The 22,685-nt window shown below is 39.3% G+C and overlaps 4 protein-coding genes across 14 annotated transcripts in view; 2 read left to right on the top strand and 2 right to left on the bottom strand.

Annotated features, from left to right (window-relative positions):
- snap91b (synaptosome associated protein 91b) overlaps positions 1-791 on the bottom strand; it is a 30,480-nt gene extending 29,689 nt beyond the window's left edge. For 3 of the 9 annotated variants that reach the window (XM_014337707.2, XM_014337706.2, XM_042227046.1), the window contains exon 1: positions 58-788. The gene's annotated coding sequence lies outside the window, so the exon portion shown is untranslated. Of the gene's footprint in view, positions 1-57 lie in introns of all 9 variants that reach the window. The other 6 variants (XM_042227044.1, XM_005914271.3, XM_014337712.2 and 3 more) reach the window with 4 other exon arrangements.
- A 2,121-nt stretch (positions 792-2,912) lies between these two features.
- On the top strand, positions 2,913-8,486 carry pgm3 (phosphoglucomutase 3). The gene is made up of 13 exons (XM_005914276.3): positions 2,913-3,069; positions 5,069-5,277; positions 5,380-5,564; positions 5,667-5,734; positions 5,929-6,062; positions 6,207-6,402; positions 6,485-6,642; positions 6,743-6,826; positions 6,916-7,014; positions 7,120-7,239; positions 7,324-7,446; positions 7,703-7,876; positions 7,998-8,486. Exons 2-13 carry the CDS (start codon positions 5,071-5,073, stop codon positions 8,085-8,087), a joined length of 1,638 nt encoding a protein of 545 aa, XP_005914338.1. The 5' UTR covers positions 2,913-3,069; positions 5,069-5,070; the 3' UTR covers positions 8,088-8,486.
- A 53-nt stretch (positions 8,487-8,539) lies between these two features.
- Positions 8,540-13,180, bottom strand: ngs (notochord granular surface). 3 transcript variants are annotated; one of them, XM_005914275.3, is made up of 11 exons: positions 12,848-13,180; positions 12,552-12,717; positions 12,163-12,312; positions 10,946-11,065; positions 10,745-10,840; positions 10,320-10,454; positions 10,122-10,232; positions 9,934-10,044; positions 9,718-9,842; positions 8,922-9,191; positions 8,540-8,801 (listed from the first exon to the last, which is right to left on the bottom strand). In XM_005914275.3, the coding sequence occupies exons 1-11, from the start codon at positions 13,042-13,044 to the stop codon at positions 8,798-8,800; spliced, it is 1,485 nt and encodes a 494-aa protein (XP_005914337.1). In that variant the 5' UTR covers positions 13,045-13,180; the 3' UTR covers positions 8,540-8,797. The 3 variants fall into 3 exon arrangements, with proteins under 3 accessions (XP_005914337.1, XP_005914336.1, XP_005914335.1); XM_005914274.3 differs by having other exon boundaries at positions 8,540-8,806; positions 12,552-12,714; positions 12,848-13,179; XM_005914273.3 differs by having other exon boundaries at positions 8,540-8,806; positions 12,848-13,178.
- Positions 13,181-13,781: 601 nt separating this feature from the next.
- ccnc (cyclin C) lies at positions 13,782-21,784 on the top strand. Its single transcript, XM_005914277.3, has 12 exons — positions 13,782-13,932; positions 14,285-14,391; positions 14,575-14,659; positions 14,900-14,969; positions 15,072-15,123; positions 15,227-15,282; positions 16,631-16,666; positions 16,757-16,848; positions 16,951-17,018; positions 17,115-17,194; positions 17,728-17,846; positions 20,517-21,784. Exons 1-12 carry the CDS (start codon positions 13,901-13,903, stop codon positions 20,569-20,571), a joined length of 852 nt encoding a protein of 283 aa, XP_005914339.1. The 5' UTR covers positions 13,782-13,900; the 3' UTR covers positions 20,572-21,784.
- Positions 21,785-22,685: the final 901 nt, after the last annotated feature.

Below are 22,685 nucleotides of genomic sequence, written 5' to 3'. Positions count from 1 at the left end.
TCGCAGTAAATCGTGTGGTCACGTTGTTAATATTCGCCGTTGCATGAGTAGACTTACGCAAGGTTGTGAATTCCCGGCGGCTCGTTCTGTTATAGGCTCCGACCGTTCACTTCAGCACCTTGGAGAGCTAAAGCCACTCGGTTATGTAACAAGCTGGCGACGAAAGCTATTTTCTCAACCCGGTGAAATTTATTCCAGCAATGGAATAGACTCGTCTAATCGTAGAACAGTGTTTCTGAAAAATAAGGTATATAAATCAGCGCTGCATAAGTCGGTCAAATGTCCCTGTTGGGGGGGAACACCGGTTTTGGCTCCCTTTCCCTCCTTCGTTGTTGCATTAAAAAAAAAAAGCTTTTGAATAAACGAAGAACCCGCAGTGCAAAGCAGGTCGTCAGATTGCGGCTTTTCTTTCCTCTTTGATCCGTCAGTCTCGGCTCGGAAATGCCGTTTCAGGCTGTGGTCCTTTCCTCAGATAGAAAATTGCGCACCGCTTCCCGTCGCCAACACTGCGCAGCGCAAGAGGCTCGGGAACAGGAAAAGCGAGGAGGGAATTTCCTTTTCCCCTTCCCCCTGTGGTTTGTTTATTTATTTGACCTGTCTACAAGTCCATCCAGACTCTCCTCTCGGCAGCTTCTCGGACAGGGTTGGGTGACACACGTCGCATCACCACGTCTCTTAAAGGGGTGTGGGCATGGGGGGGTCACAGTACAGAAATCGCTATCAATTTGCGCCAAAGGGTTAATACACCAGCGTCATGGTGGCATACTAGCTGCTGCATGTGGGCTGTATCCCACCGGGGCTGCTCGTAGATCACGCGGAGTGACAGATGATGAAGGTGAAACAATCCCTGCTCTAAGCAGGCTCCTTTTAAATATGTGATCGGCAGAGGTATTTTTAATCACATGTTAAACCACAAAAAACTACTGATCACAATATTTTTTTGTTTTGTATTTGGGAACATCACGTATTTTGTATTCAGAGCAGATGATATTGGGGATGTATGCCATATGGTGAGTTATCGTATTTGCTTGTAGCTCAACTCTGCCAGAGAGCTCGATAATCACGATGCATTCTGGGTAGACCCGGCCATGTTGTTGTTCACGTAAAACCAAAGTTAGTCATTTATGCTGCTATTATGAGCCCTTGGCTTATCTGATATTGTGAATCTTGTTTGTGTTCTTGTTATTTAGGCTAGGTTTTTTAATTTAATTATTAACAAGATAATTATTTTAATAAAAGATGGACACCAGCCTGTAGTCAGATTTGGGCTTATCCAGGTAACTTCAAGGTTGACCCTGGATTCACTTCTTGCCAGGCTAAATTGCCATGGTGACTTACGCTGCCGAATTAGTGATCAGTAGGTGTGAAACTACACACATACATATATTTAAATATAATATGAGTAAAAGGCTTGGACACACCTAATTATTTAATGTTTTTTCTATATTTTGATAACTATTACAGTGTAGATTTTCACTTAAAGCATATGGAATTATGCAGAAACAAAAAAGTGTGAAATAACTCAAAACATGTTTTAGATCTTCAAAATAACCACTCTTTGCTTTGATTACTGCTTTGCACACTCTTGGCATTTTCTTAATGAGCTTCATGGGGTCGTCACCTGGAATGGTTGTATATAGTTATGAGTAGACATATACACACTTATTCAAACTATACATTTTAACGCATGTCATAAATTATGTTTATATATATTGTTTATATTCATATTATGTCAGTATATTTAGCTTATCTAAGTTTTATTGCACTGTGTGAAGAAGTATTGCCTTCATTTTATTATGCTTGCATAATGACAATAAAGTCTAGACTCTTGAAACTTTTAACTCACACAGTTGACATTTTTTTCCTGCTTTCATATAGGCTAAACTTTATTAGTTCAGCAACTCTTTCCCCTTTCTTACAGGCCAAACCATTTCAAGTACACAGACATTCATAAAATGCTTTTAAAACCACACAGATGTACAGTGCTTACCCACCCATAATGCTGATTTAAATGTAGAAGCTGGGTTACTAGCATTCTTTACTATAAGATCAACACAGAATGCAACATTTTCTCAACAAAACATTTGTGGGACTCAGTCAGGCAACCAGTGAGGCTTGGCTCTGTGACTCATGCAGAAAAACATTTTTTGGATCTTTGGCCCTGCAAAGACACTTTGCATAGTTTCTTTTTACTTGGTATTTTTAATGCTGCAGGTTTACATATTTCTTTTCTTTTCCAGTTTATAATTTTACATCTTATAGCACCACATACATCTTTATTAGGCAAAAGGTTTTACTTGGAATTTTAATATTGCAGTGTCATAATGCCCTTACGTTTCTACACTATAGTTACACTAAACTGTACAGTGAATCTTTCAGAATTAGAGTAATTCATAATTAAATTGTTTTTCATGTATTTTATTATGGTACAGTGTTTCATTACAACACTTCATGTTTTGGTGCAGCAGCAAGTGGAAGGGCTTGTGGTGATGCCAGTCAGAGGGAGTCGCAGAGACTTCTGTGTGTCTGAGGTGTAAAATCCTACCCAGATTTCATTGTCGCATTTCAAAAGCTGGCTTTCCGGAAACAAAGGAATAAAGATTTTGCTTTCGCAGCTGTCCTGCAGCCTGTACCCATGAAAGAGATGTCTGATATGAAGTGTACGGGAGGTGCCCAGTCAGGGCACTATAATGCATGACGTCGGCGACGTCACGATCCAGTGCTCTGCAGAGCTCTAAATAGAACCCTCAGTTGTATCACTTGTGTGTTTTGATTTTGTTTTACTTCTGTGTTGTTTTACTTTTGTTTTTGTTTTCTTTCTCATTGTGAAAATGAGCTGAAAAAAAAATACGATAATTAGGAAAATAAAATGTACCGACAGTAAAGTATAAAAAAGGAACAAAAAAACAACAACTCTCGACTCTGGCTGAGCATGCGCTGTGTATTCGCAACACGTGACGTACGCGGAAATGAAGCCACGTCTCCAGTGAGAAGGGAGAAGGAGGAACCTAGATCCAGGAAGCTTTTCACTGACTGCACTGTAGTGGAGATACTTCAGAAAACACAACAGTAAGTAAATTAAAATTAAGCGAATCTGCTGCACAGCGCAACCTTTGGTTTAAACACAACGCGTTTATTGTAGTCTCTTGGTTTATGTGGCTTGAGACGATTTTATGTAACTTATTTTACTTGGGAGAAGCACGTAACTTTCTTTGCCATTCATTTGTTGTGCTTCATTTTATTGAGCTTTATACTTTGCCCTCATTAAGCGCTGTCAGTGTTTAGTCCAGTCGCCGTGTTTTTAGCCTATTAAATATGGTTAAATATGATAAACAGCATTTTAATAAAGTAAGCATTTCCAGACCAGGGCTTGGGCATGTGACCTCAAATCAAAATCACGACTAATTAAAACATTTTACCCAAATTACGATTAGCGAACCATTATTTATAGTAATAACCTTCATGGTTTGCTAGGCTTGTTTTGCAAATATGTTCAAACAGTAAAGCTGGGACACACACACACACATAACATATACAGGTGGTATTACCTTTGCTAGAGCCAAAATTGTATTTATTTATTTATTTATTTTTTTATTTTTTTATTTTTTTATTTATTTATTTATTTATCCTTTTACTAAACTGCCTTCAAGTAAACAAACAGGCATTACTGTCAAACATGTTCATCAAATATTCCAGCCAGCAAAGAAAAACAGAATATAAACAAATAAATGAAGTACCTTAAATTAACTCATTCCAAGTATTTCTGTTTTAAAGCATTCCTCTTTTCCAATCATTTTATACACTGAAGATAAATTGCATAATTTTTAAATGCAGAAAAACTTGGAATAAACAAAACTACACTTATAAATATAAAACTTTCCAATAATCAAAAGGCTTACACAACGAAATTCCACCTTGGCTCTTTATAGAAACCCGAAACTTAATCATATCATATTCTAACACAGGAAATGCTTTTTTTTTTCTACGACAACCATTAATGAACAGTGTCTATGTAACTTAATTAACAGCGTGATAATCAGAAAACTTGAAACTTAACTAACTTTTAATTACATCAACATTAATGTTATTCCTCCAGCTTTTTGTAAAAGATATGCCAGGATACTAAACCATAATGTTAATTTTTTACAAATGCTCCAACCATTTTAACATAGTACTTAGTACATGAGTTACTTCAAGCTCGATGACATTCATACCTCTCGTTTCTACCGATTTTACAACATTGCTTTTCTGAATAAGATGTTCTTTATTACTCCAATGAATTTGGTTTTATAGTTCTGTTTAATACAGCTAAAGTGTATGCTGGATTTACTAATCTGGCAGTGCAAACTTCTGTAAAAGGAATTCTTTTTTTCTTCACAAAAAATGTGAAGAACCTTTTTAGCAAAGGTTCCCTGAAAAATGTAATTCTCTGAAACCTTCAGAGAGGCTTCAGGAACCTCCAGGGAACACTACCTGAGGAGTTACCCAGAAATTATTTTGTGAAAACTATTGTTTAGAGGGAGCACACCCTGAAGATTCCCTCTAGGACTTTATGAAAAAGAGTCTTGAGAGAAGATGCGTAGAGTGTTTCCTACAAATTTAGTGTTTGCAATTTTCTTTTTTTTAGGAATGTTCTCTGAGGGTTTGTTTTGTAAAACCTTCATTTAACCATCATAAAACTTTCATTCAAAATTAATTTGTGAAACTTTAAAGACAAACTTCAAAGGGAACATTCTTTAATAACAAAGACTTGTACAAAATTCTCCAAAGAACATTTTTCGAGTATTCCTTCTTTAAAAACAATATCAGGGAACTTTTAGAGATCTTCAGAACTCCTCTAAATAGTCCATTGTTTGTTAAAGAGTTTATTTTAAAAATTATCTGTTAATAAACAGATAATCATTTTTTTTGATAAGTGTTATGGTATGCATCGGTAGCTTGAATCCCTTGCTTTTATTGCATAATAATAACTGTACATGTTATAATTCAAGTAAGGTTAACATGGCGGGGCTTTTAAGGAAGATCTTAACACTTTCTCTGCCACTGATGCTTTTCTGATATGTTTCAGCAATGGCCGAATTTCAAGAAATATCAAAGCTGTCCGCTTTGCACCCGAAGCCCGTAGGGCTTGTTTTGCAGTATGGTACTTCTGGCTTCAGGACCAACGCCAAACAGCTGGACCACATCATGTTCAGGATGGGTCTGTTGGCCACAGTGCGCTCCAAAAAGACCAAAGCAACCATCGGTGTCATGGTCACTGCATCGCACAACCCAGAGGTTAGAGGGATTCATAAGCGCAAATAGCTATGGTTTATTTTCATCATAAATTACAACTTTAGCCCATTCCTTTTTTGTCTCATCATGTCTGTACTTGTGTAGGAAGACAACGGTGTGAAGCTCGTTGACCCGATGGGCGAGATGGTGACACAGGACTGGGAGGAGCATGCCACCCAGCTGGCCAATGCAGATCAGGAAGACTTGCTCACTGCTCTGAAGAACATTATAGAAAAGGAGGCCATTAACATGAGCCAGGAGGCTAATGTGTTTGTGGGAAAAGATACTAGGTATAATGTCTTACTACAAACAAATAAATCAAAAACTGATCAAATATAAACCTGTGTGTATGAGTAGAATAGCTTCTTTACAGTCGTGTCCTCTGCCTGTAGGAGCAGCAGTGCCAGCCTTTCACAAGCAGTACTGGATGGAGTTTCTGCTCTTGGTGGTCACAGCAAAGGTAAGAGAAGTGGATACCTAAAAGATATTCCTGTGATTGGCTGGCCCTCAGCTGGGTTGCATTAAAATATATGCTTTGCAATGTATTAGTTTCCTTCTTTGCTTGGCTTTTTTGTTTTTGTTTTTGTTCTATTATTGTTGGTTCTTCTTCTGGCTCCTTATCTGCCTTTTTATCCTTTCCATCTGTCCTTTCAGACTATGGTTTGGTGACCACCCCTCAGCTTCACTACATGGTCTGCTGTCAAAACACGCAGGGTAAATATGGAGAGGCCACAGTGGAAGGATACTACACTAAATTCTGCCAAGCTTTCATTCAGCTCACCAAGAATGTAAGAAGCAGAAGTGTGTCGTGTGTTATTTTGCGCTTGCATTCAGTCACTCTTTGTTTGTTTGTGTCAACGTGTTTTATGATACATTCATTCATCCAGGAACTACTCCTTTCTTTCTCTCCTCCATGTTTTTCTTTCCATTAGACGTCCAACCGTACGGATGACCAGAAGCACCTCTGCCTGGATGGCGCTAATGGCATCGGGGCTCTGAAGGTACGTGAGATGGAGAGTCACCTGAAGAAAGAGCTACAAATTTCTCTTAATAATGATGGCAGCAAAGGAAGGCTGAACCACCAGTGCGGAGCCGACTATGTGAAGGTGCAGCAAAAACCCCCAACAGGTGCGCATAGGGCCAGTTAAATTACTTGAATGTACTGTAATCGTTTTAATATGCGAGACCTGTCTTGCATTCTCACATGAAGGCATTCAGATTAACCCAGGAGAGCGATGCTGTTCCTTTGATGGCGACGCCGATCGAATAGTTTATTACTACACGGACTCTGAAGGAACATTTCACCTGCTGGATGGAGACAAGATGGCTACCCTCATCAGCACTTTTCTCAAAGAGCTGCTCACACAGGTATACTCTAAAAAAAAAAAAAAATCATGTAAATGACATACGGGCACGCACTTACCAAGAATCGCTGTTCTTTGTATTTTTTCTCCCTTGGAATGCACAGGCTGGACTAGACTTGAAGATAGCAGTAGTGCAAACTGCTTATGCTAATGGAAGTTCAACACACTATCTGGAGAACACAATGAAGGTGACAAAAAAAATTCCACAGAGAATTCAGGTGTTTTATTTAGTATTTATATGGAGAGGACGGTTCTCACAGATTTATTTGACACTTAGGTCTTAGTGAGGTGTACGAAGACTGGAGTGAAGCATCTTCACCATGTAGCCCAGGAGTTTGATGTCGGTGTGTACTTTGAGGCCAATGGCCACGGAACAGTGAGTACACACATATGCACACATATTTAAATGCACTGAAAATCACCTGTAAGGCTAAAAATCAGAAGTAATGTGTCATCCTGCGTTTGTTTGTGTTTGGATCAGGTGTTGTTCAGCAAGGCAGCTGAAGAGAAAATCCAGCAGCTGGCTGAGGACACAAACGTCAACGACGAGAGGAAGAAAGCAGCTCTCCTGCTGCGAAACACGATCAACGTCATCAACCAGGCACGCTCACGCTGACATCAATGTTGAACTGAGCTCATGCAGACAATGGAGCTCTGTTGTTAACGTTGATATTTTCTTTTAAAGACTGTAGGAGATGCCATTTCTGACATGCTGCTGATTGAAGCCATACTGGCCATCAAAGGAATGACTATCCAGCAGTGGGACACCATCTATACCGACCTGCCAAATAGGCAACTTAAAGTCAAGGTGCTCATATTGTATAGTTATGTATTATATCCAGGATATAAAGTGTGACTGATAGAAAGAAATACGCACTTTACATTTAATTTATTCCATAGTATGATACAGCAATGCCGAACCAAACTAAGGAGGCTTTTATTTTTTTAGATAAATGTTTGTCTACTATAACCCTGCACATAGTAGAGTGTCTGTGTCTACTTCAAGCGAGTTAGAGATAGTGGCTCCTGAGGGTGATCTTTTTTCTTTTTCTTTTTTTGTGTAGGTGGCGGACCGCAGGGTGATAGACACAACAGATGCAGAGAGGCGGGCGGTGACCCCAGCAGGCCTGCAGGAGGCCATCGACAATTTAGTGAAGAAGTACAAACAGGCTCGCTCCTTCGTGAGGCCCTCTGGCACCGAGGATGTGGTGAGAGTATATGCAGAGGCAGACACGCAGGTGAGAAATCTATTTTCCAAGTTTTCTCTGTTATTGATTCTCATGCCAGTTTTACTGAGGTTAAAAAATATCTGGAAGGGAAGGGTTTTGTGAATAATACTCTGGCTCTGTGTTGTTTCAGGAGAGTGCTGACGCCCTGGCACATGAAGTCAGCCTTGCAGTGTATCGCCTTGCTGGAGGAGTTGGGGATGAACCCAAACCATTGCATTAGAACCACAATCACACAAACACACCATATTGATCGATCAGAATTACAGAATTGCTGATCATTATTTTATTTTTTATTTTTTTAGAGTCAGGTGATACCAAATGATTTTATATTGTCCTTATTTTCTTTGTATTTCTGTCACTCTGATGATGGGGTACACATCAGGGGAATTAATAAAGGTTGGGGGAATTGTGTGTGTGTGTGTGTGTGTGTGTGTGTATATAAAATTTAAACAGTCAAACAGCTGGTTTTAATGTGGGTGGTCATTTCACTTGGTCCCAGATATTTGTGAACAGTTATTTTAAATAATTCCCTTAATTTTCATTAAATCATGTAAGTTTACATAATGACTGTTGAATCGGCTTTGCTGCTATTATTTGAATTAAATAATGAAAAAAAGGAGAGTGGGGTTTTTTTAATTACAGTGAAGTAACACTGATAGAATTCTATGATTGAATTGACAACCACAACTATTTTTGCTTGCTGTTCATTTTTCTTACTTTCAGTGACATGCTCATGTCACACAGGAGGGTTAAATAAGCAGAGGCTGAGAGCGAGTTAGGACCAGGCAGAGCGGAGTGATGACGGCACACCAGATGTACTCAAAAAGAATCACAGAGCTGGGGGTTTATTCTTCATCTGTATCATCAGCTGCTCCGGAAATGACGATGGTGCACTCCTGTGTGTCACTTTCGTAAATGTCCTCATCTGTCTTAACTGTTCTGGGAAAGGGGAGATCAGACAGAATAATATGATTACTGTGTAGTCACTAGAGATCTGGCTGAAAATGTTACAGGTTTTATGTGTCATGCATTCCGTGCCAAAGTCATCCTCTACCTGATGAGGACCGTCTTTCTCTTGGACATCACTGTTGCCTGCTTCTCTAAGTTACCATCAGCCTGGATGTCTGATGAGGCTGCTGCTATTCGGCCAGCACCTGCAGCTCTCTCAGTGCTGTTACCGCTTGTATCACTCAAAGATCCACCCAGCTTTGAAGGTGCTGAGAGAGCACATTTGCTATCACTGGAAGGAAGTTGCAAGCCTCCAGTCAAGGAAAGGCTTTGGACCATGGTGCCCAATCGGCTGTCTTCCCCCTCAATCAGTTTTCTAACACACAAACATACAAAAAAAGAAAGGAAAACTGATGACAATTTGAACCAAAGTTTTACCGGTTTACATCCATCTGATCTGTTGCCCGATTTTCTTTCCACATCTTGTGTAATTTTGCATACCTCCACCTTTTCTTCCTGTTTTCCTTCTTGACAGCCACCCTTCCACTAAGGCCATTTCTAATGAGGCTTCATTTATGAGTTGTAAATGAATGATTAATAGGTCAGTGTTACGTGGTTTACCAAATAAGGACAGGTACAAGAACTGGACTGAAAATTAGTGAAAAAGGGTGGCAATGTCCAAAGAAAAACATTGAAAACCTTCACAAAGCCTTGAGAAAATTAGAAGGGAAATCTGTTTCTTTGGAAGCAAACTGTAAAGAAAAAAAGGAGTGTCTCAAGACTTTTGCATAATACTATTTATTTTCTACTTGATGTAAAAGCCATACACCCACATCTGTGTGTGTGCACATTAACAGTTTAAGTGTTCTAAGTGCTTAAAACCTATTGTAATGCTTGTTCACCTGTAGGTGGCGATCTCAATCTCCAGAGCCATCTTGACATTCAGGAGGTTCTGATATTCTCGCAGCAGCAGAGCAGTCTTTTCCTTGCTCACCTTCAAATGCACTTTAATTCCCTCAATGTGCTCCTGTTGAAATTACATCAGAGGTGTATGTTTTTTGTTGTGATCAGGCCAAAGGATGACAAAAAATATCTCTATAAGTCAGTCAGTTAGTTACCTCTAAGCCCTTCTCTTCATTCTTATATTTCTCCAATCTGTCACGGATCTGGGCCTCCAAATACTCATTCCTTGTCTTCAGTACCTCCAGTTCATGTTCTTTGTCTAGGATCTAATTGTGCATATGTACACTGAGTATCCAGAAAAGTTGCAGAATGAACCACAAGAAGAACAGAAAGTAACACTCACATTCTTCCTATAGGCAGCAATTTCCTCTCTCATACTTCGGACTCTTTGAATATGTTCACTGGAGGTGTTATCAAGGTCCTGAAACTTGGTTCTATACCAGGTCTCCATTTCCTGGACAACACAGAATGAGATGCAAAGAGATCTAGAGACAAATTCTCCAGAGTCGGGGCATACTTCAGCTTCATCAATGCCACTTACCTCCAGGTTTTTGGCAGCAATGCTGTCGTACTGAGACTGAATCTGTTTTAGGGCAGGGGAAAGGTCTGGGAGGCCAAACATGAAGTCAGATTCAGAGGATGCTGAAGAGATGTGCAGGATCAACTCCTCAATTTCCTTTCAGTAGAACAAAAACAAACACGGGTGGGGGACAGTTAAATGAGCTAGGAACATTTTCAATTCTATGAAAGCAAATCTACCACTCTGCCCCACAGATAAATCAGAACTTGTCTGTTTGACTTCCTCTGAAGTTTTCACACCAAATAGATAACTACAATATTTATGGTCTTACTCACTCTGTCCATCAACACGAGCTGGATTTGACAATAACCAGCAAATTTACAGCCCGTTAAACCACTGATGGGGAATATGAATGACATGCCAACCACGAGGCAGCTATGTGTTACCTCTTTGTGAACTCTCTGCAGGAAAGAGAGTTGAACCTCCAGATTTTCCAGCTGCCTCTCCAGCGCAATCCGGGCTGAGGTTGCTTCGTCCACATTCTGAGAAGAACAGAAACAACAGGGATATAAATGTAATTTATTTTCACAAGCAGCTACTAAGTGTCTTTATTCAAAGTTACAAATTGACTTTTCATAGTGTCATACCGGGCGTAGAGCCTCAATCTCATACTCTGACTTCTTCCTGGTCTCCAGGGCTTCATTATATCTTGCCTTCAGCGTGTCCAACTGGCCCAACATTGCCGCCTTGGCTGCCAAAGACAGATCCTGTACAGGCCACAGATACAACTGTCAAACTCCTGTAGAATCAAAAAACAGTGCTACCCCTCTGCGCTAGCACTACCCAATGTGGGAAAAGAGGTAAAGGAGGAAAACAGGACACAGTTGCAAACCATTTGACAATACACAAAAAAACAAGAACATGAAAAAGAACCGCATCATTTATGTGCAACAAAATATTACAAATACACGCACACACATAAAATTTTAACACTTTGGCCAGCTTATCCCAGCAGGGTACTTATTTTCCACACCAGAGTTTCTGCAAAAAGAAAGAAAAAAAAAACAAAGAAAAAAGAGAGACTGTGGAATCATGACAGCACAAGAACAAGCTCTAAGTACAAGATTGATAGAGGCTGGTGGTTTGTTTGTTTTTTTGTTTGTTTTTGTTTTTTGCCTGTCCCGTTTGGTTCTTTAGCCATCAGAATTGTTGTCTGAAGGCCTTGCCGTATTGGTCCATTTGATCGACCTCTGCTATTATTATTTATTTTATTTTCAGTTGTTACAGACGGGATAGACATGGCTGGGGGACAGGAAAGGGAGAAAGAAAAGGAGAGAGAGGGAGGGAAAGAAAAACAGAGGGGAAGAGGGACAGTAAGAAGGGGCACTTATAAAGAAACAATCTCCTGGATCACCTGTTGAGAGAGAAAAAAAGAGAGCAACATAATTAACACAACACCATCGCAATAATGTAGCTTAGTGTAAATAACAGTAAATACTAAATATTGAATGTTGTAGTGCAGCACGCAGAACCGGCAGCGCACAATGTCCTTTGAGGTAGCAGTCAACAAAGGTGTAGTTTGTGTCTGTGAGCAGTGAACACCCGTGTGTGCACCTGTGCGTACACCTGTGTGGATGAGCGTGCTTGTATTCAAAAGGTTTGCCCATGTAACAATCTGCTAGAGGGTGTGGGGAGCCATAGCCCCGTCCCCCAGGACGACAACAACACTCCATCAATATTTTACTGCTGAGGGGTAAGAACTGAACAAATAAGGGAGTGAAATAATGCAGTGGTGACTACAATAAGGACCCACACCAGCTCTCTCAGTTTGTCACTTAAAAAGTCACTTGACTCTCTCTCTCACCCTTTGCTCTCTCATTTTCTCTGCGTCCCTGTTCAGTTCCTTCAGCTGAGACTCGTAGAGTTTCCTAAGCCCAGATGATCTGTCATAGCTGCTTCTCAGGGCCTCAATCTCAGCCTCCAGCTGCTTGTTTTTTGACTCCAGTGTTCTCACCTAAAGCAAGGAGCGTGAGAAACAGGTTAAAAGTAAAAAAAAACCCAAAAAAAACCCCCACAATGTACAATGTGCTACCATTTCATCTTAAAAGGTTATGAAGCACTATGTGTAATATTAACTTTTATGTTCTTGTTCATTTCTGAACAAGAAAAACAGACAACAGAACAGACCTGTGTGTATGTGTTTCAGGTTTTATTATAAACACAGAAGCAGAATATGGTTGGACTGCAGATTACTTTTTCGATATACACTGTCAGACGGTCATTGAGGATGACCATCTCCTGCCTTTCGTGGGTACGAGTCAGCATAAAGGCCCGGTTCTCCTCTGCAGCCACATCCAGGTCCAATTCCAGCTCACCATCCTTAGACACACCAGAGCACAGAGCTCCCATACTTGTACTGCTTTAGGAAAGGAAGAGAAAACTTTTTTCTGATTGATGTTAGTATTTTTTGTTTCACACTTCTTTAAAAAGACAAATCTGAACACAACTAACATAAATAACCAATAAATACATTTTTACACGTTACCCACCTGGTCAGTCGAGCCTTGTTACTGAGGGCCATGCGCCCCCTTGTCTCACCACTCCGGGTGAAGCTTGCTGACCGATGCCGGGTCTCCTTCCGGGTGGGAGATGGACTGGAAACCCACAGCTGGCAGGCAGACCTGGCTGCCAAAGTGCCCTCGAAATGACGGCGGTATGAAGACATCCTCTCTGGACTGCGGCTCATCCTGGCAGACTTCACTTATGGAGCTGAACACTGGAAACCGGACGCTTACTTTGTCTCACAGTCTGTGCTGGGGTCTTATATTCTCCTCAGCCCTTCCCTCAGCACCTAAAGAGGAATGTAGAACCTCCCCAACCAAAGGGTGCATGTCCCTACAAATATCTGTCAAGCTTACGCCAAATAATTTATTAGACCTATATGGACTGCTGAAAGAATATTACTGACAATAATGACAGAATTTTCTGCTGAACTACTTTTAAAGCCTCCTTTAAAGCAACGTGTATATGCAGTGCACTGAAATCTGAATTTAGAGCCCATATTATTCTCAGCAATATACCAGTCACACATTTTGGTGGATAAAAACTTCCAGACAGAAGGACAGACTTACGACGACTGACATATGTTTCTTACTTACTCACTGTTTCTTAGTGTTGTCTTGTGTCTGGTGATTTTTGTTTTACTTGTATGTTAATGTTAATAGAATCAGGCTAGCTTGAATATAAAATATCAAAATGTTACTGCATCATGTTACTGTATTACTGTAAATGGTAACTGTATCATTAACACAATGATATTGACTGGACATGGACTGCTTTAGTCCTTTGAATAATGTTACTTTATTCAAATTAATTATCAATTATTTAAAACTCAAATCAACACTGTCTGAAGAAAAAAATCCCACTTTTGACATTTTAAAGGATTTTAAATACAATCCGGAACCATCCGCTTTCGTTTTCCGGAAGGTTTTTGATGTTACTCTAGCTTCTGCTTAGCCTAACTACTTTCCGTCTGGTATTCACTCCTTTGCAAGCGAGTAATATCAGTTTAAAGCTTACTTCTCTACCTCAGCTGCTACGATATGGCGGGAAATTTTTGGCAGAGTTCTCATTAGTAAGTTTTTATTAAAACTTCGACATGTTACGGTTTTGTTTATGAATTCGCCTTCTTTGTTGTGAGGCCTAGCTGTGTTTGCGGATGCATCGTATGACGACGCTAACAGTTTCTCCTAAACTGCTGCTAGGATCTAAAATAGTCAATATAAATAAGACCGAAAGAAAACTCAGTAAGATCGTATATGCCATAAAACGTAATCATGCAAGCGTTCTGTTATGTTGTCAGCGACACCAGAGCCGGCGGCTAAAGCTTAGCTTTATGTTGTTATTGTTGTCTTGCCTGCTAGCTTCATTGCTCACGTTTTGACGTCTAACCGGTTTGAAACAATATTGTTTCATGTATTTGTCAGTCTGCAGTGGGTCCTGGATAAGCAGGACCTGATGAAAGAGCGCCAGAAGGACCTGAAGTTTCTCACAGAAGAGGAGTACTGGAAGCTACAGATTTTCTTTGCCAATGGTATTTGTTATATTTGGCTGATAGTAATTGATAGCCTACCAAGTTATGTTGGTATTGTTCGTGTAAGCTGTGTTTGCTTAAGAAAAAAACATCTCCAGGCTTAACAGTTATTTATAGCCAATCTATATTGGTATAATAAAATGCGCTATACCTCTTTTCAGTATTTAATTCTGTGTCTTTCAGTGATCCAGGCTTTAGGTGAACACCTGAAGCTGCGTCAGCAGGTCATTGCTACTGCAACTGTTTACTTTAAACGCTTCTATGCCAGGTAAACGGATCCCATCCAAATAGACTAAAAATCTTATTTTTATACTCCTGTGGGAGTGGCAGTGAAATGTGTCCATATACTCCATTCAAAAACATCTATCTTTCAATATAAAATGTTTTAGTTTATTGTTATTGTGTTCAGTTTTTTAAATCGTTATTTTTATTATTATTATTATTTATTTATTTTTACTTTAATACCTACTACTCAAACAAATAATTTTCTTTGTCTTCTTCTATGTAGGTATTCTCTGAAAAGTATAGATCCAGTTCTCATGGCTCCTACCTGTGTTTTCCTGGCTTCTAAAGTTGAGGTATGAGTGTTTCTGTGCTGCCACAAAGCCTCGAAGTTCCTTACTGTCTTTAAGGTTCCCACTTATTAACTGATCTGATCTTAATCATTTTTGTCCTTTTAGGAATTTGGAGTTGTATCCAACACCAGGCTGATCTCTGCAGCAACATCTGTGTGTAAGTGACTGTGTTCAGCAACATATTCTTTAAATTTAAAAATAAATGTGTTTTTTCTCCTGCAGTGTAGGTTGTATAATGCTGTTTTATTTTTCTCAAACAGTGAAAACAAGATTTTCCTTTGCCTTTCCAAAGGAGTTCCCCTACAGAATGAATCATGTAAGTAAAATATCCTTGCGGCAGTTAATATAACAGGCACAGCATCATAATAAAAAGAGGTAAAGTGATCTTTTTTATGACAGTCAAAAATACCTGTTTTGAGTTTTGATGGTAAATTGCACAGGACAGAAAGAGTTGAGGACATTAGACATGAAAAACATTTAAGTTGTTGTCTTATGTACAAAAATGGACAGAATTCAATTGATCTGAAAAGTTATTTATTAACCGCCATGCCGCTTTACAACATAACAAGAACCTTTTACTCTATATCACAGTGTCATGGCATTAATGTCTATTAATATGTGAGATTCCCCAGCTAATGTTCACACCCTTGTGATGAAAACTCAGTTACTCTGAGAGATAGCATTGTACTGTGTGCTACAGTACGCACAGTTGTCGTGCACAGCATCTCACATTGTGGTGGCAAATGCAGTGAGCTGCCACAAGATTATTTATCTAGCATCACTGCAGGGTTTCCGGGACATCACCAGCACAGCTTTGACATGCCCTCTGACCAGAAAAGTGTGTAAATTATTATTTATAGAGGGCCACTGCAAAGTGATAAAAGGAGGGAGTGGTTCACACAGCAGGGAGGGAATTTGCAAGGTGATGCTACTCATAAACATAAATTTTTGTGTCTGCTTTTGCAGACATAGTAAAAGAGAATGATGGAGTAGCACACAGACAGTTCTAAACAAAAAGCGGCGTAGATTGTGAGCAGTCTAATATTTGCTGGTGGAGTTTTTATCAGAAGTTTAATTATTTCTAATTGTGCTACAAGTGACTGCTTATCTATTTGAATGTTTACTAAACCATAAAAATTCAAGAACGGGTAGCTTAACTTCCTCAAGTTATAAGTCAGAGAAAATAAACAAAGAGGGATAAATAAAATAGTTAGTTTGCATGTTAATTGAGAAATTTTGGAATTGCTTTGGCAAATCTATTTTAAACAACATGTCTGTTAGATAGTGTTGCAGACTTCTGCTGAACTACACTGAGATGCTTAGTGAAGACAAATGAAGACCCAAAAAATTGTGTCACATATATATATATATATATACACACACATATATATATACACACACACACACACACACACACACACACTATGTCACGTATGTTGAATAGTATTTAAAAGCTTTGCAAGCTTTTAAAGGTGTATAATATATTATACTGTCCAGATGGTCATCTCTCAGATGTCTTGGTTTTTAAGCATTTTTAATTTGTTTTGTGAGTAAGTTATCTCTGTAAGAAGCTGCCATGTGTTTTCTTTGGAGTCTTCTCTGAACTAGTTTATGTTGCCATGCATGTTGTGTCCTAAACCCAGTCCTGCTTTGTGTATTTACAGATATTAGAATGTGAATTTTACCTTTTGGAGCTGATGGTAAGTACAGAAAGATTTGTGTCTTTAGTGCTGGCTTGACTGAGTGTTGTGTTACTGATTTATTGATGTAATATTTTTCTATGTTTTCAGGACTGTTGCCTGATTGTGTACCACCCCTACAGACCACTGTTGCAGTATGTGCAGGATATGGGACAGGAGGACATGCTGCTGCCTCTGGCCTGGTACGATACCATCTGCTTGACATTTGTCGCTTTTGTTTATTCGATTTAGTTGTTTTTGTGTGTCCTCACTCTGTGCCTGCCCTGCCAATGTCTCTTTACCAGGCGAATAGTGAATGACACGTACAGGACAGATTTGTGTCTGCTCTACCCTCCCTTCATGATCGCCCTGGGTAAGACTTGTACCCATGCATTTCAGATTGTTCTCTAATATAGTTACTGATTTTAAATAAGCTTTAACCTGATCAGTTTTTCTTTTCCTCCCACAGCCTGTCTGCATGTTGCCTGTGTGGTGCAGCAGAAAGATGCCAGACAGTGGTTTGCAGAGCTCTCGGTCGACATGGACAAAGTCAGTTTGATATCAGTTTCAGTGTTGTAGAGTTTTACCCATTCGTACTTAGCCTCATAACATATAGCAACTTGAGGTTCCACACATTGTGATATGGCAGGCACATTGTTGCCTGTTTAAATCAAGTTTTTAAATCTTTGTTCTCACTTTGCCACCATAAACTGCTGATGAGTTATCTGCCTTTAAGTAGCACGAGGTCATGAGATTGACCTAGTTATTAAAATCACTGCTATCCTTTTATGTACTGTATGTGTATGTGCTAGCAATATTTTGTGCTCAAATATTAACCACATAAAGTGATATTTTTGCTATGGATTTGAGCATGTAACATACTGACACAGACGGATCATGTCATTCACTTCATGTATATGATTTTACATAAGAAAATGCTCATTTTGTTCAATGACTACTGTATATTTTACTTACAAGAAAATGACCCATTTTACTTTGATTTAACATTTGTGAGTTTTCATTACTGATGTTGCGTTGCCTCACGTTGTCTTGTGTTTTTTGTGTGTCTATTTTTTATAAAGATCCTGGAGATTATCCGTGTCATTCTGAAGCTGTATGACCAGTGGAAAAATTTTGATGATAGAAAGGAGATAGCTGCTGTCCTAAATAAGATGCCAAAACCCAAACCACCTCCAAACAGGTATGTAGTGTACTTGTTTCTTTCTCTTTTAAAAAAAATCCTATATTTTAAAACACACAGGACAGATTAAGTAGAGTAAAATATCAATCATATATATTTCACCTCTGTAATATTCTTGATATTTAAATTGAGCCATTTGTGTATATATTTTAGCTATATTTTTATATTTTGTAAACTTCGTAATATATTGTATAATTTAATTAGTTTAGTCTGTTACTGTTATTGTTTTGGAGCAACTGTAACTCACATAATTTGCTTAGGGATTATTAAAGTATTCTGATTCTTACAAACCAATTTATAAAAGAAGTTGGGAGGTTAGACCTTTGTGCAAATAAAACAAAAATGCAAGGATTTGGTGCAAAAACAGAGATTTTGATTAAGTGGTTTGATCAACACAGTTTTAGTTTTAACATCTGGTTTGTTGCCGCTACATATTTTCAGTGTTTAAGTGATTTTGAAATGACTTTTATCTCAGTTCATGTGTATATTTTACAGTGTTTTTCCTTTTTTATGCCATTTTTTTTTTTTTTAAATAATGTGAACAACACAGTGCTGCCTGTACAGTGGCTTGCAAAAGTATTCGGCCCCCTTGAACTTTCCCACATTTTGTCACATTACAGCCACAAACATGAATCAATTTTATTGGAATTCCACGTGAAAGACCAACACAAAGTGGTGCACACGTGAGAAGTGGAACAAAAATCACACATGATTCCAAACACGTTTTACAAATAAATAACTGAAAAGTGGGGTGTGCGTAATTATTCAGCCCCCTTTGCTCTGAGTGCAGTTAGTTGCCCATAGACTGCCTGATGAGTGCTAATGGCTAAATAGAGTGCACCTGTGTGTAATCTAATGTCAGTACAAATACAGCTGCTCTGTGACGGCCTCAGAGGTTGTCTAAGAGAATATTGGGAGCAACAAAACCATGAAGTCCAAAGAACACACCAGACAGGTCAGGGAGAAAGTTATTGAGAAATTTACAGCAGGCTTAGGCTACAAAAAGATTTCCCAAGCCTTGAACATCCCACGGAGCACTGTTCAAGCGATCATTCAGAAATGGAAGGAGTATGGCACAACTGTAAACCTACGAAGACAAGGCCGTCCACCTAAACTCACAGGCCAAACAAGGAGAGCGCTGATCAGAAATGCAGCCAAGAGGCCCATGCTGACTCTGGACGAGCTGCAGAGATCTACAGCTCAGGTAGGGGAATCTGTCCATAGGACAACTATTAGTCGTGCACTGCACAAAGTTGGCCTTTATGGAAGAGTGGCAAGAAGAAAGCCATTGTTACCAGAAAACCATAAGAAGTCCCGTTTGCAGTTTGCCACAAGCCATGTGGGGGACACAGCAAACATGTGGAAGAAGGTGCTCTGGTCAGATGAGACCAAAATGGAACTTTTTGGCCAAAATGCAAAACGCTGTGTGTAGCGGAAAACTAACACTGCACATCACTCTGAACACACCATCCCCACTGTCAAATATGGTGGTGGCAGCATCATGCTCTGGGGGTGCTTCTCTTCAGCAGGGACAGGGAAGCTGGTCAGATTTGATGGGAAGATGGATGGAGCCAAATACAGGGCAATCTTGGAAGAAAACCTCTTGGAGTCTGCAAAAGACTTGAGACTGGGGCGGAGGTTTACCTTCCAGCAGGACAACGACCCTAAACATAAACCCAGGACAACAATGCAATGGTTTAAAACAAAACATATCCATGTGTTAGAACGGCCCAGTCAAAGTCCAGATCTAAATCCAATCGAGAATCTGTGGCAAGATCTGAAAACTGCTGTTCACAAACGCTGTCCATCTAATCTGACTGAGCTGGAGCTGTTTTGCAAAAGAGAATGGGCAAGGATTTCAGTCTCTGGATGTGCAAAGCTGGTTGAGACATACCCTAAAAGACTGGCAGCTGTAATTGCAGCAGAAGGTGGTTCTACAAAGTATTGACTCAGGGGGCTGAATAATTACGCACACCCCACTTTTCAGTTATTTATTTGTAAAAAATGTTTGGAATCATGTATGATTTTCGTTCCACTTCTCACGTGTACGCCACTTTGTACCGAATACTTTTGCAAGCCACTGTAGTTAGTGTCATACTGACGTAACACTGACATGGGGATTTCCATGTTAGAGGTGGCTGAAAAGATGGAGATGATTTAAAAAAATAGTCTCAGGTGAAAATGATTGTAGACGGTTGTCTCATCAGAATCTGTATTATTATTATTATTATTATTTTTTTTTTTTAAATTGCCAAGTTTGTACACAAACGAGGATTTGTCTTGGTGTCATGGTACAAAAAAAAAAATCAAACTGTGGTACAGAAATGGAATATATGGTGTTTACAGTATCTTTAAATATTATTATTAATCCTCATAACAGGAAAAAAATGTATGTATGTATGTATGTATGTACACACACACGCTAACTACCGACAGATATTAAAATAGAAATTAAGAAATATGTAAAGGTTGTGCAAAGTGTAGGTAGAAAATTATTGTACATGTGAAGATGAGGTTTGAGCTTCTTTTCTCTGGAAATGGTTTCACAAGTTAATTGTTTTTAATTGCTGTGGGTCTGCTTTCATTAGTACAGTATGTTCTTGTACACTTGGACTTCTCACAGTCTATCTCAGTGACCTGTATGCACTTCATTTTTCTCTCTGTCTGCAGTGAGAGTGATCAGAGCTCCAATGGGAACCAGAGCAACTCCTACAGTCAGTCTTAGCATGCCGTCTGTATTTCCGTGGGAATCCATAATGTCGACGTGGAGGATCTTCTTGTAATGTCACAGTGCAACCATTACAGTGTCACTTGGAAACAGTCACAATAATCAGAAATTTGATCCTCAATCAACCCCCACTCCCCAACAAACTGAGTGTCTTTACCTTTTCCTCCTTGTCTGATCATTATGGGTTTGTGGACTGAGCGAGAAACACGGAAATGCCTGCAGTGAACAGCAAATCGAATACAACAAGCCATGACGTTGTCTCGATTAGGCTCCAACTTGAAACGAACTTAAAAGCCAAGGAACATTTTGGGGGTGGGAGGGAATGTAGGGGGAACAGATGTAATGGTTCAGTAGACACTCGTCATTGTGATGATCCTGACATCCTTGAACAGTCCAGAGGAGTGAGTGTTTACACGTCGAGCTCCGTGGGATTTGAAAAAACAAAACTTGATCACGAGCACTGTGCATGCATGTCTGTGTCTGTGTGTACTACATGTGAGCGGCCACTCTGGGTGGGTTTCAATTCCTCAGGGATTGCAGTAGACTTTTTTTTTTTTTCCTGTTAATTGATTTTGAGCTTACAGGGTGGATCTTATTGGTTATCACCCTGTTCAGCTGTGATGGGATGCACCTGCCCTGTTAAGTGTCTCTGCTGGCTGATTGGTAAACTGTGGCTGGAGAAATGCCAAGAGAAGCTCCTCATGAGGGCACAAATGAGCTCTTTGAATACAAGAATTTACTGTTTTGAATTATGACAACCCACCAACCCCCACCTCCTTGTAAATAGCCTTATGATACTTTTCTTTTATCTTTCATGCTTTTGCTTATATAAGAAAAGTTTAATGGAAATCATGAGCTGGTTTGTGCTTCAGATAAAAGTGCCCCTGTTTGTTTTTATAGTAAATATTTTTTTCCATTTACCCTACTTTAGTTGTATAGTGCATTATCTAACACTTTTTTTGTTTTTGGAAAAACCTTTGCTTTTAATTTGTCAAGGAACATCTTTTTTTAAATGTTTATCTGCAAAGTTTTGGTTGTACCTTATTTTAATTTACTCTATTCCCTGAATTTAATCACTGAGTTGTGGCAATATGTGTGTGTAAATGTCTCTATATTTTTGTGATGTAATACAGCGGAAGCTGTGTGTGTGGCTGTACTTAAAACAAGGTGCTTGAAAGCCTTACAAAATAAAAGCTGCTGGTTAAAGAGAGAACCCCTCATGAAAGCACATTGTCCCATTCAGGTGAACTGCATAGTGTGCTGCTATTGTTGCTTATTATTATTATTTTTTTTTTCTTTCAGGCCTTTTCTTTTTTTTTTCCTTTAAAAAAAGAAAGAAAAACAGATGTGGCACGGTGCCCTCTGGCCTTTTTCCTGCCATTCAACTCCTCTATTGTTGGTGTCCACTTTAAAATAGGGTGTGATCCTATGATCCTACATGGATATATCTAGTTCTAGATAAAGAACAAAGAAAATGTTATTTTAAGGCTCATTTCGAAGCTCAGTTATGGTAATAAAGTCTATTGTGTATTGTCTACTTAACAAAGTGGGCCTTCGTTTTTGTGTAATGCACATTGAGGCATGTTACAAAAGTCATAGGAAATCCTTTTTACCAACAGCAGTGTCTGCTCAGAGCAGGGGCTGTGGTGGGACCCCTAGTGTTGATTACAAAGAGTGACAGCTGACATGTACTGGTAGAAAATTCGGAATGTGCACAGCCTGGGGCTCCAAGTGGCGACATTAAAAATGAGGATAAATTGTACGTTATGATTATGAAAATGAAGCACTGAGGTGCAGTAAACTCTGGTAGTTGACGCCTTCGGGGTACAGTCAGTTCCCGTGACGTCGCTTTAGCTGCATAAGGGCAGCGGAGGTAGTATGGCAAGCTATGTGATGTCTCCTTCAAAATAAAGGTCTAAAGTCAAGATTACATATGAACTGACAAAATGCGGAAGCAAAACTATTTTTATGTGCTTCTTCAGGAGTACTTAATCATAACCTTAACATAAAGTCTGTGACACATCTGTTGGCAACCGCACCGACAAGGAATTAAGTTTAAAATAAGTGTAACCCCAAAGAATTAATCCTGGTCAAAAGATACAAAAGCCTGT

The sequence above is a fragment of the Haplochromis burtoni genome, unplaced genomic scaffold (assembly GCF_018398535.1).
Source record: "Haplochromis burtoni strain Fernald_Lab_line unplaced genomic scaffold, NCSU_Asbu1 Contig_8, whole genome shotgun sequence".
Classification (NCBI taxonomy): Eukaryota; Metazoa; Chordata; class Actinopteri; order Cichliformes; family Cichlidae; genus Haplochromis; species Haplochromis burtoni.
The sequence above is the reverse complement of the archived record's forward strand: the minus strand, read 5'-3'. Positions and strand labels throughout refer to the sequence as shown.

What these genes read in the sequence shown, in the direction of transcription:
- pgm3 (XM_005914276.3), top strand. Translation starts at nt 5,071, where the DNA reads ATGGCCGAATTTCAAGAAATATCAAAGCTGTCCGCTTTGCACCCGAAG. An exon ending in TCTTGGTGGTCACAGCAAAG is followed by an intron (nt 5,735 to 5,928) that starts GTAAGAGAAGTG and finishes CTGTCCTTTCAG; the next exon opens with ACTATGGTTTGGTGACCACC. An exon ending in ATGCAGAGGCAGACACGCAG is followed by an intron (nt 7,877 to 7,997) that starts GTGAGAAATCTA and finishes GTGTTGTTTCAG; the next exon opens with GAGAGTGCTGACGCCCTGGC.
- ngs (XM_005914273.3), bottom strand. Translation starts at nt 13,044, where the DNA reads ATGAGCCGCAGTCCAGAGAGGATGTCTTCATACCGCCGTCATTTCGAG. An exon ending in TTGCTGCCAAAAACCTGGAG is followed by an intron (nt 10,233 to 10,319) that starts GTAAGTGGCATT and finishes TGTGTTGTCCAG; the next exon opens with GAAATGGAGACCTGGTATAG. An exon ending in ATGAAGAGAAGGGCTTAGAG is followed by an intron (nt 9,843 to 9,933) that starts GTAACTAACTGA and finishes TAATTTCAACAG; the next exon opens with GAGCACATTGAGGGAATTAA.
- ccnc (XM_005914277.3), top strand. Translation starts at nt 13,901, where the DNA reads ATGGCGGGAAATTTTTGGCAGAGTTCTCATTA. An exon ending in CTCTGCAGCAACATCTGTGT is followed by an intron (nt 15,124 to 15,226) that starts GTAAGTGACTGT and finishes TTTCTCAAACAG; the next exon opens with TGAAAACAAGATTTTCCTTT. An exon ending in TTTACCTTTTGGAGCTGATG is followed by an intron (nt 16,667 to 16,756) that starts GTAAGTACAGAA and finishes CTATGTTTTCAG; the next exon opens with GACTGTTGCCTGATTGTGTA.